At 46.3% G+C, this 14107-nt stretch overlaps 1 protein-coding gene and 1 long non-coding RNA gene across 5 annotated transcripts in view; both read left to right on the top strand.

The window, feature by feature from the left end:
* Positions 1 to 13820, top strand: part of LOC148379385 (uncharacterized) — a 79264-nt gene extending 65444 nt beyond the window's left edge. Inside the window, exons 4-6 of one of the 3 annotated variants that reach the window (XR_015855348.1) lie at positions 10228 to 10324; positions 12658 to 12750; positions 13025 to 13820. This is a non-coding gene — a long non-coding RNA (uncharacterized LOC148379385). The other 2 variants (XR_015855349.1, XR_015855347.1) reach the window with 2 other exon arrangements.
* LOC148379386 (basement membrane-specific heparan sulfate proteoglycan core protein-like) lies at positions 1874 to 7455 on the top strand. Of its 2 annotated transcripts, none has more exons than XM_088366476.1 (8): positions 1874 to 2414; positions 2447 to 2624; positions 3745 to 4005; positions 4382 to 4642; positions 4737 to 4997; positions 5073 to 5147; positions 5220 to 5321; positions 5426 to 7455. In XM_088366476.1, the coding sequence occupies exons 2-7, from the start codon at positions 2510 to 2512 to the stop codon at positions 5303 to 5305; spliced, it is 1059 nt and encodes a 352-aa protein (XP_088222602.1). In that variant the 5' UTR covers positions 1874 to 2414; positions 2447 to 2509; the 3' UTR covers positions 5306 to 5321; positions 5426 to 7455. The 2 variants fall into 2 exon arrangements, with proteins under 2 accessions (XP_088222602.1, XP_088222601.1); XM_088366475.1 differs by having other exon boundaries at positions 1875 to 2378; positions 2419 to 2624.
* Positions 13821 to 14107: the final 287 nt, after the last annotated feature.

The raw sequence follows: 14107 nt of genomic DNA, 5'->3' as shown, positions 1-14107 counted from the left end.
CTGTTTGCGGACTTCAGCTCGGCGTTCAACACCATCGCTCCTGACATCCTCCAACTGATGAGCTTGCTCATCCAGCTCGCGGTGGCTGCCCCCACCTGTCAGTGCAGTGGATCACCAGCTTCCTGACCAACAGGAGACAGCGTGTGAGGCTGGGGAGCATCACATCTGACCACCAACACTGGAGCCCCTCAGGGGTGCGTCCTCTCCCCACTGCTCTTCTCCCTCTACACCAACGATTTCTCCGCAAGTGACTCTTCTGCGAAGCTCCCGAAGTATGCAGACGACACCACTCTCATCGGACTGATCCAGAAGGGTGATGAGACTGCGTACAGACAGGAGGTGGAGCGGCTGGTCCACTGGTGCAGCCAAAACCACCTGGACCTGAACCCGCTCAAGACCGTGGAGATGACAGTGGACTTCAGGCGAGGCCCTTCACCACTTTCACCCCTCACTATCCGCAGTAATACTATTCTCTCATCAGACACCTTCAAGTTCCTGGGAACCACAGTCTCTCGGGACCTGAAATGGACCGGCCACATGGACTCTGTCCGGAAGAAGGCCCAGCAGAGGCTGTACTTCCTGAGACAGCTCAAGAAGTTCAACCTGCCGCGGGAGCCGCTGAAGACCTTCTACACTGCCATCATCCAAGTCTGTCCTCTGCACCTCCATCACTGTCTGGTTTGGATCGGCCTCCAAACAAGACAAGCACAGACTGCAACGGACAATAAGGACTGCAGAAAAGATCATGGTTCATCAACCTCCCATCTATCCAAGACTTGTACCTGTCCAGGACCAGGAAACGTGCAAGTAACATCTCAACAGACCCTTCGCACCCAGGTTGCAGCCTGTTTGAACTACTCCCCTCCGGACGCCGTTATAGAGCTCTGTACACTAAGACCAGCAGACACAGAGACAGCTTCTTCCCCCAGGCTGTCGCTCTGATGAACTCACACCACTCTTAGAGTCTCAGAGTCATTACTGTGCAATGACATCCCGCTTTCCACACCTTTTTTGTCTACACTCTTTGTACTATGTGTCCTCTCTGCATCCATTGCAGCCTGGTCATCCTAGAAGAGGGACCGTCCCATCTGTGGTCTCTTCTCAAGGTTTCTCCGAGCTGGAGTTTGGAGTGTTTCCTTGCCCTCTTGGGAGTTTAAGATCAGGGGATGTTTGAGAATATCTTTCATTTTTCACATGTCCTGAGTGTTGTTGTTAGTCACCTAAATGTTGAACAGAGGCTGTGATTTACCAAAGTCAAATTCCTTGTTTGGCACGCTCAAACATGGCGAATAAAAAACTCTTGAATCTTGAAATAAATCTAGGAGCACCTCAGTAAAAGCTACAAAATAGACTGACAAATAACTCGTATTGTTAAAAGCGACGACAATTTGCAATTCTAGTCATGACACAAATTTGATGCACAATTTGTCTTTGCGGGCCACATAAAATGACACGGCGGGCCTGGCCCGCGGCCGGGCCTCGAGTTTGACACCCGGGGTGTAAACCCAATGGCCGAGAAAAGACAATCTGGCCGATAAAGAACCAACTGGGTGTGACATGTTTGTTTGAAGCAACTTTGCCATGGAGAACTGCAGCCCGAGGTCACACCGCGTGTTGCATGTGACCTCGTCATGCAAACGGAAGGCTTGTGGGGTTCGGGCGGGCTTGTGGGATCTCATGCTTGATTTGAGATCAAGCCGCTAAGTGCTTTCGGGCTTTGGTTGGTTCGGCCGGGTCAGCTTTGCCTTTGCCCTGCAAAGCGGCTGCGGTGTGAAAGGTCTGGAGAAGGTTGCTCAACGCGGAGGGAGGGAGGGAGCGATGGAGGGAAAAGAACGTTGTGTCTTTAGGATGACTTGAGAGTCAAAGGTTTCCATTGCAAATGCCGCGTGACTTCAAAGTTGCTTGCCTTTCCGTGACGGGTGGTGTCGTGGGCAGCGATTCAACTGAAGAGGGCGCAACAGCAATGTGTAAATATTATTTCTATATTATTAACATGATATTAATCGTATTTATTTCTACAAACATAGTTGCTCCATCGGAGCACAGACACACAGCTTGGTAACTTTTCCATTCCACATAGAAGCGAAACGGCGTCAATTCAAGCAAGCAGCAGCGCCATACGTCATGTTGGCCATTTGACCTATTCCTTTGCTCCTTTTTGTTTGACTGCATGGTGAGGGAAATAAAGTTGATTGGTCGGCAACTTGCAAGCAAGCCTTCAACTTGGGCAGAAGCTTTGAGACGACGAAGGCTGAACGTGTCAAAGCAGCGGGACGTCACGCGCGGTGCGGTGCGGTGCGGTGCGGTGCGGGCTAGGGCAGGCACACTTTAGTCGCGTCCGTGGGTCAGTCACACTTGACGAGTTGGAGCCGCCGTTCCTGTCTGCCTGCCTGCCTGCCTGCCTGCCTGCCTGCCTGCCTGCCTGCCTGCCTGCCTGCCTGCCTGCCAGCCTGCCTCGCTGTCTGAGAGTCTCGCAGCCGAAGTCGTTGATCACCCAAGGCGCCCGAGGATGGTCCGCCGAAGTTTCTACCGCCGCGGCCGCCGCGAACTGCTCATCATGAGGCTGCGCCCCGCACTTGTGTGGTTTCTACTGCTCTCCCTGACCAGGGTGGCCGAGTCAGAGGGTAAAAGCTTCCTCACACGACACTTTTGTCAATTGTCAAAGCAGCCTTCATTGTTTTTATGTCGCCAACGAGAGAGGAGTGTACGATGCAGTCGCCGTCTCTCACGTTTCTTTCTTTCTTTCTTTCTTTCTTTCTTTCTTTCTTTCTTTCTTTCTTTCTTTCTTTCTTTCTTTCTTTCTTTCTTTCTTTCTTTCTGCACCACCACCAGTTTGAGCCAGTTTTTGTCGTTTTCTATCATGTGCTCCTGAGTTAATGTCGCTGATCACTTTGAAGTGAATTGCCTTTATTTGAGTGTCCTCTTCTCGGCATAAAATGGCACTTGTTGATTGATTGAGTGATTGATTGACCGATTGAAACTTCATTGAGCCACCACGCAGATATGGTGCCAAGTCACTCGTCGCGCTCGTTGAGTGAGACAAGCTCGTCGATGGGATTCCCTTGAAAAGATTGTCTTGCTTTGAGGGCTCCCACAAAAGTGCGAGTAACTGTTGCTACTTGTCGTCCGTCCCTTCATTAGTATTGACTGGATACCGTGTACAGATGAGGTGATTTGAGAGCCAGCAAGCGGCTAAGTGCTTTCTATGGAATAACAAGGCCGCCTGCTGGGTAGTAAGTTACGTAGTACGTGTTGCATTTATTGCTTGAATCAAGTCAAGTCTGTGATGATGATGATGATGACGACGACGACGAAGAATTGCATTCGTTTCAAACAGGCAAAACAGGCTCCATTGATAGATTGCAATTCGTGAGCCTCCAAAACAAAATCAGTCGCTCTCTCCTCCCCGCATCGAGAGATGTCGTCCATGCGACGACGTCATTTCGACTGAATCATAGCCATTGGCAAGGTCTCAAACGAGGAGTCGGCCGCTTGCTTCTGGGCTTTTGTCGCTGTGCAAAACATCATCATCAACATCATCAACGTGATTGGCTTGGCTGTTTGTACTTCCCCCGTCTGATGCGTCGCACGTGGTTTGTGTCCATTGATGGCGTACGCCGGCTACCAAGTAGCCGTGAGAATCGTTTGAAAGGAATGTTCTGCCACGGCAATGAGTGCAAAAAAGCAAACGATCCATTGTAAAATCTGTCGCTCATATTATTCTTTTGTTCCTTGCTTGTCCAGACTGCGAGGGCACGGCTGGCCATGTGAAATTCTGCAATGCTGGCCTCGATCTCAAACTAGTTTCAGGAGCCGATGCGGGTGTCACTGTCGGATGGGCCTTTGCGGGAAAGACCGCCGACTTACCATCTCGCGTTACATATGAAGATCCGGCAACCCTGAAATTGACCGGCCTGACCGCTGCGGACAGCGGCACGTACACTGCCACCTACGGTTCCCCCCCCAGCACCACCACCGCCAAGTTCTCAATCCTCGTCGGAGCCGGTAAGTTGCACGACAATCGGCTCGTATCGCTGAGCGACCGTTGCGTTTTGTGAAAGACACCACGTGCAAAGCGGGCGGCTTAAATGGTTCCAATTTGGAATGAAATTCAAACGTGCCTGCCACTTTGCCATCTGGGAGAAAAGCAAACGTTGCTCTCAGAAGAAATCGGGGCAACTCCTTTTCTTACCCTCGGCTGAAATCCTTTGCCGATAGCATGGCGGCCGCCGCCGCCGTAGTGGGCTACATTTGTCGGAGCGCAGAGCAAAATCGGGTAGCGCGCGCCCTCGGCGGCGCGTCCCACCGTCTGCTGCTTTTTAACGCCTGCACTCGGACTTGACCACTGAGGTGAACGTAGCACTCTTTTGGGGTTTTTCAGTCGACTGCCACGCAGGCCAACCATGCGGAGTTGTGAAGGGGAGCTCCATCAAGATGGACTCCGGAGCTCCTGACAACACTGCTGTCACCTGGAGTCATCAGAAGTCATCTGACGGGCCGGAGACAGCGATCACTGACAACATCAAGTTCATTAACGACAAGAAGAAAGAGATGGGCCTCTTCAACGTGGCGCCAGTCGACGCGGGGACCTACAAGGCCACGGAGGGCCAAACCACTAAAACATTTCCGGTCTCCGTCCAAGGTAGCTCTCACGCCGCGGGATTGTTGCCACGAAAGGAATTCAGCCGATGCACCCTTGCTCAAAACTTTGCCGCCTCACTTCCTCTTCCCAACAGCTCCCATCACCCGTGTCAAAATCGAGGGCAAAGCTTCTGCCTGTGCAGGCGGCAGCGTCACCTTAGAGTGCAAGGTCACCGGTGATGCCAAAACAGTCACTTGGAAGAAGAACGAATCTCCCACCACTGTTAACGTCGCTGACAAGAAGTTGACCATCAGCGTGGCTCAACCGGCGGACGCCGCTCAATACACTTGCCGCGCCGTAAGCTACCTTGGCGGTCGACCGGCCGATAGCCCCGCCTTTACTCTCAGCGTTAGCCGTGAGTACGCCGCCATTTCTCGGGTTGACGTCAGCCCTGTTTGCGAATGTGTCACTCACTCCCTGTTTTCGACAGCGGCCGACGACTGCGTCGGAGAACAAAACGGCACCATCGCCGTGAACCCCCCCATCATCAGGACTGACGGAAACGGTGAGTACTTCCATGTCACTGCCCGCCCTGCCTCGCCCAGGCCAATGATTGTCGTCACCTTTGCTCTCGAAGGGAACCATGGGGCCGCCTGGGCCGCGTCCTGCTCCGTCGCTCTGCTGCTGATGACCAGCCTCCTTCATCTCTGCTGGATGCTTTAGACACGGCGGCTGCCGGGTGAGTTGCCGGCCGGCACCTTGCTCCTTTTTACGCTCCTTTGTTGTTCCTCCTCCTCCTCCTCCTCTGCGATTGCCAACCGGCGGCTGTCTGCTTTTCCTCAGTCGGATGGAAGTGCGAAGGGGGGGGGACTGACTTTGCCTTTTTGGAGCGGGAGGAGCGAGCGGCCAGAGTGGAGCGAGAGGCCAGAGCGGAGCGAGCGGCCAGAGTGGAGCGAGCGGCAGGCAAAGCCTTTTTTTGTTGTTTTTTTTTTCCTTGTTCCGTTGATTTCACTCCAGCATTTGAATCTTCCCAATCATTGAATCGGCCACACGATCCAAATGGACGTACGATTATGACTTAGTTTTGCGAGCGAATGTTTTGGATTGCAAATGCGTCATCGGTGTCGTCAAAAAGTAAGCGATCCAGGCTCACCTTTGCATTTTCAGCCGCTTAGTTGTCGTCGTCTTTGTTGTTTGAATTGGCACTGGAAATAAAGGGGGGGGGCACGGCACGGCACGGCACGGCACGGCACGGCACGCTTGCTGTAGGTAAGTGCTCCCCCGTCGCGGCGGAAGACTTCAAATATTACCTTTCCACTTGAGATCGATCACGTGCAAATTGGCCCAGCCGTCCTCGTTCATTCGCGTCAGCGCAAACGACCCGAAAGGACAAGCCAACAATTCGGACTGACTCCCAATTTGATTGTGAAGAAGGAAAAAAACGTCTCAACGTAGCATTCTGAGAATGAAGCAGAATAAGCAACTCGCCTCTAAAATAGGTCATGAGATCCATTTCTTTGATCCAATTAGGCATGTATTATTCATAATACCTTTTGTTATCTATCCATCTTAGTGGGATCTCGGTTCATTAACAATGTTGACTTTGTTTTCAGTTGTCCATTTGATCTATTATTGAGAGTAAGCTCTTATCCGTGTTGGTATCGTCTCGCTCAATTATTGTCAGTGTAGCACTGTTGAATGCTTTGATCGAGTCCATCATTTGGTCATGGTAAGCTACCTTTTGTTAACCAGTCTGGAGGAATTCTTGGATCTATTACTCCTATATTGAATATGCGCACGATGATGATCATTTCATCGTTCACGATTCATTCATCCTTTATATATATATATATATATATATATATATATAATCGTGGTTATTTCACCATTCACTTATCATTCATGATTTATCTTTTTGCCTTTGATGATTCATTCATCATTTAGTGAATCATATCTTTTGTTACTCCTTATGGAATCAGACGCGCGCTCGTAACACTGTTTATTTGATCATTTATTCAAGGCGTTGAATCAGAGCACGCTTATCTCTTGTTCTTATTCGAAACCATAGGAGCGCTCACGCTCGATTCGATCGGTTCGTTCTTCATTGATTGATTCAATCGGTTGAATCGTTTACCAAAAGTAAAGCTACCTTACGTGATTTGAAATGATACATTACTATATATTCATTGGAGCTGTAATTTATCCCCTATCGATTCAATCGTTAATAGTAGTCTATCTTTTGCGCTTATTTGGAGTTAACAGGCTGGCTGTTTATTTGAACAGTGATTATTGAGTCAGTCCTTTGAATCATTCATAGTAAGCTCTCGCTTGTCCTTACACGATTTGAAATGATAGGGGCGCTCACAAACACTTGATTGGATCTGTTAATTATTCAACCTATTTCGTCAGAGATCTTTTCAATAACACGAGTAAGCTATCTTTTGTTCTTATTTGGGATTCGAGGCGGCGGGTAGCACGGCCGACTTACTTGAAACGACGCATTTATCGATTCCGTCGACCGAATCCAATCGTAAGCTCTCTCTTGTTCTTACATGAGTTGAAATGATGGGCGCCCCGCGCTCACAAAGACGCCGCCGTCTGCTAATTATTTATTCATTGATTGATTCATTTATTCATAGAGGAGTAAGTTGTTATCTTGTCGTAAAAATGATCATCCATGTGTACTGCTGGCACCTGAGAGTTTCTTATGGCGCATGATGGGAAGTGTGAGGTGAGGTGAGGGCGATGGGGGGGCTTGGGCAGGAAATGACGCGCGAGTGTGGAGGAAGGGAGGGGGATTGGGCCGCCAGCAGCTCGTGTATGTATAATTGTCTGAAGTTGTGATTTCGGTTCAATAAAAGCGATGAAAATTGCACCCGCCTCTGCTTTCTTTTGTCTGTAGCGGGCGGGCGGGCGGGCGGGCGTGCGCGCGCGTGCAAGAGAACCTTTGAAGGCTATGAAGGACCAAGGCATCGGCTGACGTTTGACCAGTCAGCGCACAATCTACGTTAACATTTGGCCAATCGGCGCACGAGTTTACAACTGCTGTGCAAATTGCGTGTGAGGGCAAAGAAGCTGAAGGAATGAGGTCAAAATACAAAAAGTCCTGCCTAGCTACAAAAACAGATATGCTCAAACCTCATTGAATAAAGTACGTAAGCAGACAAGTATATTCACATATTAAATAAATAAAAGAAACATTTTAAGCATATAATTATACCTACACACCAAATCAATAAAGAAGACATCACTAGACATTTTTGAGAAGTGGTGATGAGAAAGGTTTCTATAACTTTATGTTCTGATATATTTCTGAGGACTTTGAAATAACAAATGACTTTTGACATATTGCCTAAATAGCTTCATGACCCTTAGAGGAACTGTGGAATGCACGCCTGATGTTTTTTCTCTGAATCATGGACACGGCCAGAGTCGTCTTGACCGTTCAGTACTTGATTGTATCTTATGTTTTGACGAATGCTAGACGCCAGTTTTTGATTACTACTGAACGCTCTGCACAGAGGGAAATAGTTTGCCTAACAAACAAAAGATACGGTTGAATGAGGTACGACAGTGTATGTCCAAGATTGGAGAAGAATGTTTACAGGAAGGTCACGTGGAGATAAAACCAGCAGGTGCCAGAAGGAGCCACCCGAGAACTCGGCCAAAGATGATCGCCAAGGCCGAGAGACGGGATGGGAGACAACAGCCCCCTCCACACACACACACACACACGCACGCACGCACGCACACACACACACACACACACCAACAGCCCCCCACCAACACACCGAATCGCCCATAACCAGCACCACTCCCATGGAAGACAACAGCCCCCTCCACACGCACACCAACAGCCCCCCACCAACACACCGAATCGCCCTTAACCAGCACCACTCCCATGGAAGCAGACTCTCCTTCGAACTTGCCCCACCCCGAAGACTCATCGCCCATCAATCCCGGCCCACAATGTGCTACTGAATATAAAACTGATCTAACAACCTTGGACTTTGCCTTTTCTGAATGGAGACTTTCCGCTCTTGAAGGGCCCAGCGCTCTATTGTACTTTCCTGAAAACGGAGCTTTTTGAACAAGAATTGTGATTGAACTCAACCAATCTGTCTAAGTCTAATTTCTGCTTCAGTGTCTTTGCATTTTCCTAAATCTGAAGAACTCAAACGAGCACGCAGTGAGTAAATTGGATAACAGGTGATCGGCAAAGGCTTTTGCCGGGAGGCGCAGATAACGCGCTCCCTAAATTGTGGACAGAATCCAACAAAGCGCAACAGGTTCTTGGGGAATGCTACAAATGACAGCAAAGTTGAAACGGATGCAAATGTTGAATGCCAGGCCTAGCGAATGAGTGGGAGTGAACGTCGCCCCCCCCCAACACAGGAGCAAAACAAAAACTACAGGTAGTAACCTATCTTTTGGAATCATGAATTGGAAACGGGCTGAATTGGGAAAATGTGCGCTTTGAGCAGATGCCCCATCGAGAATGAGCAGAATTTTTAGTTAAGACGGGTGGGTGGTTGTTGTTGTTGTTTTTTGGGGTTTTTTTCGGTTCACATCCGGTGAAGGCACTTCCGGTTTATTTGAGGTGATTTCCGGTTTCTCCGGGGCTCTTCCAATTCCATTTAGGGCACTTCCGCTTTATTTGGGGCACTTCTGGCAAGATGGATGACACTTGGACTATGGTAAGCAAAGTTGGGACGGGTTGAATTGGACGTGCTAACCAGTGCGCCTAGTGTCAATAGAGCATTTTTATGCTTTATTGTCAAATTCCATTACGTGAGGATCGTTAATTCGTTAAATCTTCATTCCATACGCAACTGTATTTTGCAGTACGTTTTGGTTGGGGTTTTTAATATGAATGAATGAAGTGACATCTAGTTTTGAACATGAGATCGATCGACCAAACACAAAAATCATTTTTTTCACATAATTTCATGTGATGCCAATAAGGCACATACATCAACTTGGAGGAAGAAGCTATTGCTTGTTTTTTCCTACCCCTTTTATACACCATAAATCTCAACATGGCGGTTAATTCTTTTATTTATTTATTTATTTATTTATTTATTTATTTATTTCAAAGTACAGAGAAAACCTGATTGATCAGAGGAAGATCATTTTAGAATGAAAAGCAGCGTATACAGTACTATTCTGTAAAGAAGAATAAATAAATAAATGAACGAATGAATAAATAAGATATGGACGATATGAGTGAAAACAGACAGGCAGTGGATTTCAATTCCTGTAATTTTCTATTGCAAAATGTTTCAAGTGTTCTTCGAATTGGCCAACGTTTTTACTTTCTTTGATCGTTGCAGGTCATTTATTCCATAGCTTCACCCCATTGACCGATATGCACATGCTTTTGAGGGTGCGGTGCGGTGCGCACCTTAGGGTGTAAAAAATTCCCTCTCCTTCCGATACTGTCGACACTTCCTACGAACCTTTTTTGTATATTATTAGGGAGCAATTTTTTTTTTTTTTTCCGCTTCCTAAATAATTTGTGCCATCTTGAAAGCTACCAAATCCATAAATGTTAGTGTTTGTCATTTAATAAATAAATTGTTTGTATGTTCACAAGAGCCAACATTGTTGATCATTCCCATTGCCTTTTTCTGCATTGTCTTTAGGGTGGTTTTGTAGGTAAGGCCCCATACCTCAACACCATAGGACATGCAAGGAAGAAGCAGCGAGCAGTATACATCGTGTACATTGTTTTCCGGTTCGGTAAGCGTCTGACTTTACAAAGTATACCCACGGTCTTTGCCAGTTTTGAACTGATGCCTTTGACTTGCGGTTTCCAGCTGAGACGGTGGTCAATTCTTACTCCCAGAAAGGACTTGTTGTCAACTCTATCTAATCTGGTTTTATCACGCAATACTTCAATAGGTACATATGTCTCTTGGGATAGATCATAAGATCGGGTTTCTTTATGTGAAGAGATCATTTATTGGAGTCAAACCACAGTTTCAGCTTGGCTCGGCAAGCTCATCGGATACAGTCTCCATTCGTTGTCGTAGGTTCTCTGCTTCACAAAAGATATTTGTGTCATCAGCAAATATGACAAAATTCAAAACCTTAGAGGTGTTCATTATATCATGAATACATCATGGGAATAATTTTGGTCCCAATATTGACCCTTGCCGAACACCGCAGGTTATATTTGAAAGCATTTTTCTCTCCCATCTGCACAAACTGTTGCCTCTGTTCTAAGTCGCTTTTTATCCAACGGAACCCTTTCCCCTAATCCCATACCTTTCCAATTTTTGAAGCAAAAGGTCATGATTAATTGCATCTAAGGCCAAAACTCCTACGGCAAACTTCTTGTCGTCACTGCTTGTTGACAGTTCTTCCACGAGGTCAATCGAAGCTCAAGATGCAGATCGTTTTGGCCTAAAACCATATTGACTATCAGTCAATATCCCACACTTATCAATCAACCAACCAACCAACCAATCAATCAATCAATCAATCAATCAATCAATCAATCAATCAATCAATCTGTCAGCAAATAGCTTCTCCGATATTTTGCGAAATTGGGCAAGCGATGAGACTGGCCTGTCGTCGGTGTAAAGATTCTTCTCACCGGCCTTATAGATGGGAACGACTTTGGCTACTTTCATTTGTGTGGGAAAGGAGCCCAGTTTCAGCGAGAGGTTGCAGATATGTGCGATGGGATCTGCTATAGCTACTATTACATATTTAATTAAGTATCGACCAATGTCCTCACAGTCCCTTGATGTTTTGCTCTGAAATTGTTTAACGATACCAATGGTTTCAGTCGCATCTGCATTTCTCAGAAAGATGCTAGCCGGGTTTCGTTCCCCCCAAAATTGTGATACACACCTCCCCTTTGTGGAGGGATGATCTCATCTGCCAACCTGGCCCTACATTCACAAGGAATTTGTTGAATCCTGCCGCCACTTCATCACTATTTTTAATGACCTTACCATTTCCAAAGAATTCATTTGTGAATCTGGTACTTATTTTTCGTCTTCTTATCATTCAGTGTATCAAAATATTCCACGTGCTCTTTCGACGAGTTTGTTTGATTTGTTTCCAACAGTTTACTGTAATCATCTTTCATACATGTTCGAAGAATTTCTGTGAGTTTATTTTGATCTCTTTTGTATCTAGTGTCTTTCTCCTCAGTTCTGTGCTGGCTAAAATCTTCATATAATTCATTCTTCTTTTTTTTCTTTTTTGCAGGCAGTCAACAGACCACGGTTTATCTGGTCGTTTTGACGTTTTCTTTGGTCGCTGAATTGGACCGTTTTTATTCTATAGGGTCAAAAAATTATATTCCGAAATAAACTAACGGCTGCATCAGCATCTTCTTTGTCGTCAACATTCCTCCAGTCTTGAGCTATCGGATCCTTTCCAAATGCGCCATTTCTTCTTCATCTCCTCCGTGTCTGTTGACTTTGCTGTTGTCTACGTTCTTACGTTTACATTCATGGATAACAAACACCGGCAGATGATCAGCGGTATCGTTTCTTAATAATCCACTTTCCAATTTACCTGTCATCTCATCCGTACGAATATTGTCTATTACTGATGCTGAGCGGGTGGTAATTCCGCTTGGTTTGCTTGTTTGGTCATGTTATTTGTAGTCGTTGAATGATTTGGATAGAAGCCTTCACTATACATTGAATCCATCAAATCTTCCATTGCAGGTGGTTTACGTGGATTTACCAAGAAGTCTGTCCGTATTATAGTCCCCGCATGAAAAGGAGGCGACCTTCTGCTCGGTAGCTCACATAATTATAATGAGTTGCATGTTGTAGTGCTGTAAATAGTTTGTCATCTTATCAAAGTTTGCGTATAAACTCCTACTGTTGAAGTGTATTATTGATATATCTTGCTCTAAGTTGGTTTTCTCCTTGAATTGATTTTCCGTGTAATAACAACAATTGCTAGTTACATCGTCAAATAAATTGCTTTCCGGGTCTATATCTATGCCCTGTGTCTGCATAGTAATTGTTGAAGGCAAGCACAAACAGTCGTCTCCCCATATGTTTGCTTAATTTTTTTCTTTTTGTCTTTATGGACGTCGGAAGAGTTTATCTCCATCACAAGAGATTTGGGTCGGTCAGCGGGGGAGGAGGAATACTCCGCAGCTGTTTGGCACTACTCGAACAAAAAACGAACCGGTCAGGCAACTCAGTATAAAAAAATGAAATGAAAATGTTTTCACACGACTTGACGTATTTATGCGTTCATTCATCGCAAAGTCGTCCAACCAGTTTGACACTGATCAATCTTGGTTGAGATTCACCTTGTAGTACCAGATAAATCCACTAAGTGGCGCCGTTGTTTAGATTCTAGCTCAGAGTCGTACACGAGGCCTCCCTCACGACTCTGGACTCATCCACAGCAGCATTGAAATTTCAAATGCCAACAATTCCTCCATTTCATTTTAAACAGGCAAACACCAAGTTAGGGAATGAAATGGAAGTGAGCGAGGGAAGATAGTAGTTCCGAGAAATGGTGTTACGACTGACACGGGCTGAAGAGAAAGAACCATCGATGGAGGGCAGGCATGTGCACTCATAGGAGGCAGGTGAGGCACTGCCTCTGGAGTCCTCCTGGGAATTTTACCGACTGCTTGACAAGCCGGAAAGCACCGAGCCACGCACGTCTATCAGAATGGAGCGATTTTGCTCATCAAGCCGCAAAGACGACTTTTGAAAACACACCCCTTGCATAATCAAAAGACATTCAATACGAGAGCAAAAAAAGCTTTCGGTTAACTCATTCACTGCCATTGACAACTATAGACGTCCATTTCAACTGTGCTGGCTGTTAAAAACTCCCACACAAAACTTGCAAAAAAAAAAAATCTCTCACAACAAAATCTCTCTTTTGTTCTCTCCTTGTCATGCATGGAATTTCTTTGGGGGTGAGACTTCCATTTGCATGAGATAAATGTTATTTTTGGCGCACACAGTATACGTGAGCCTTAGCTTCTTGAACGTATCATGTCATTTTTTAACAAATAAAATAATACTGCTTGTTCACTGCAGCTAGATCCCAAATGGCAAATAAGTACAAGTGACGACTCGCGGGGCAGAAATAAGAAACGAGAAAACGTTTCAGCCATGACGCACGATGCGGCCCCCAAAGTGCTCATCATCCCTCCAAGCAGAAAGTATGAGGAAGCACCACATAATAACGTTGGGAAACCCTCTATTATTCTGCCTCAGACGCCTGCTGGCGTAATGAAAGCAACAAACAAACATGCATAATTCAGCGAGCCGGCCACTTGTGCGTCGGGCCCCGGTAATGATTGCGCTTGGAAGTGATGAAGTACCGCACTTACACCTAAACGGCCTTATTTAAACTCATTTGTTAGGTGCAATTCAAGAGGGGGGGACGCTTATTTGTGTAATATGCGATGGCTTACCGTGCGGCAAATGAGGCGAAGGCTAAGTATGCCATTTATTTGGGGGAATGACACCATTGAAACAGCAGGTGGCAGCAAAGTGTTTGGAACCGTTGACTCATCTT

This window comes from Syngnathus floridae, chromosome 22 (genome assembly GCF_059516105.1).
Source record: "Syngnathus floridae isolate MCC-2025c chromosome 22, RoL_Sflo_1.0, whole genome shotgun sequence".
NCBI classification, from domain to species: domain Eukaryota; kingdom Metazoa; phylum Chordata; class Actinopteri; order Syngnathiformes; family Syngnathidae; genus Syngnathus; species Syngnathus floridae.
This window is presented reverse-complemented; position numbering and strand designations above follow the sequence as displayed.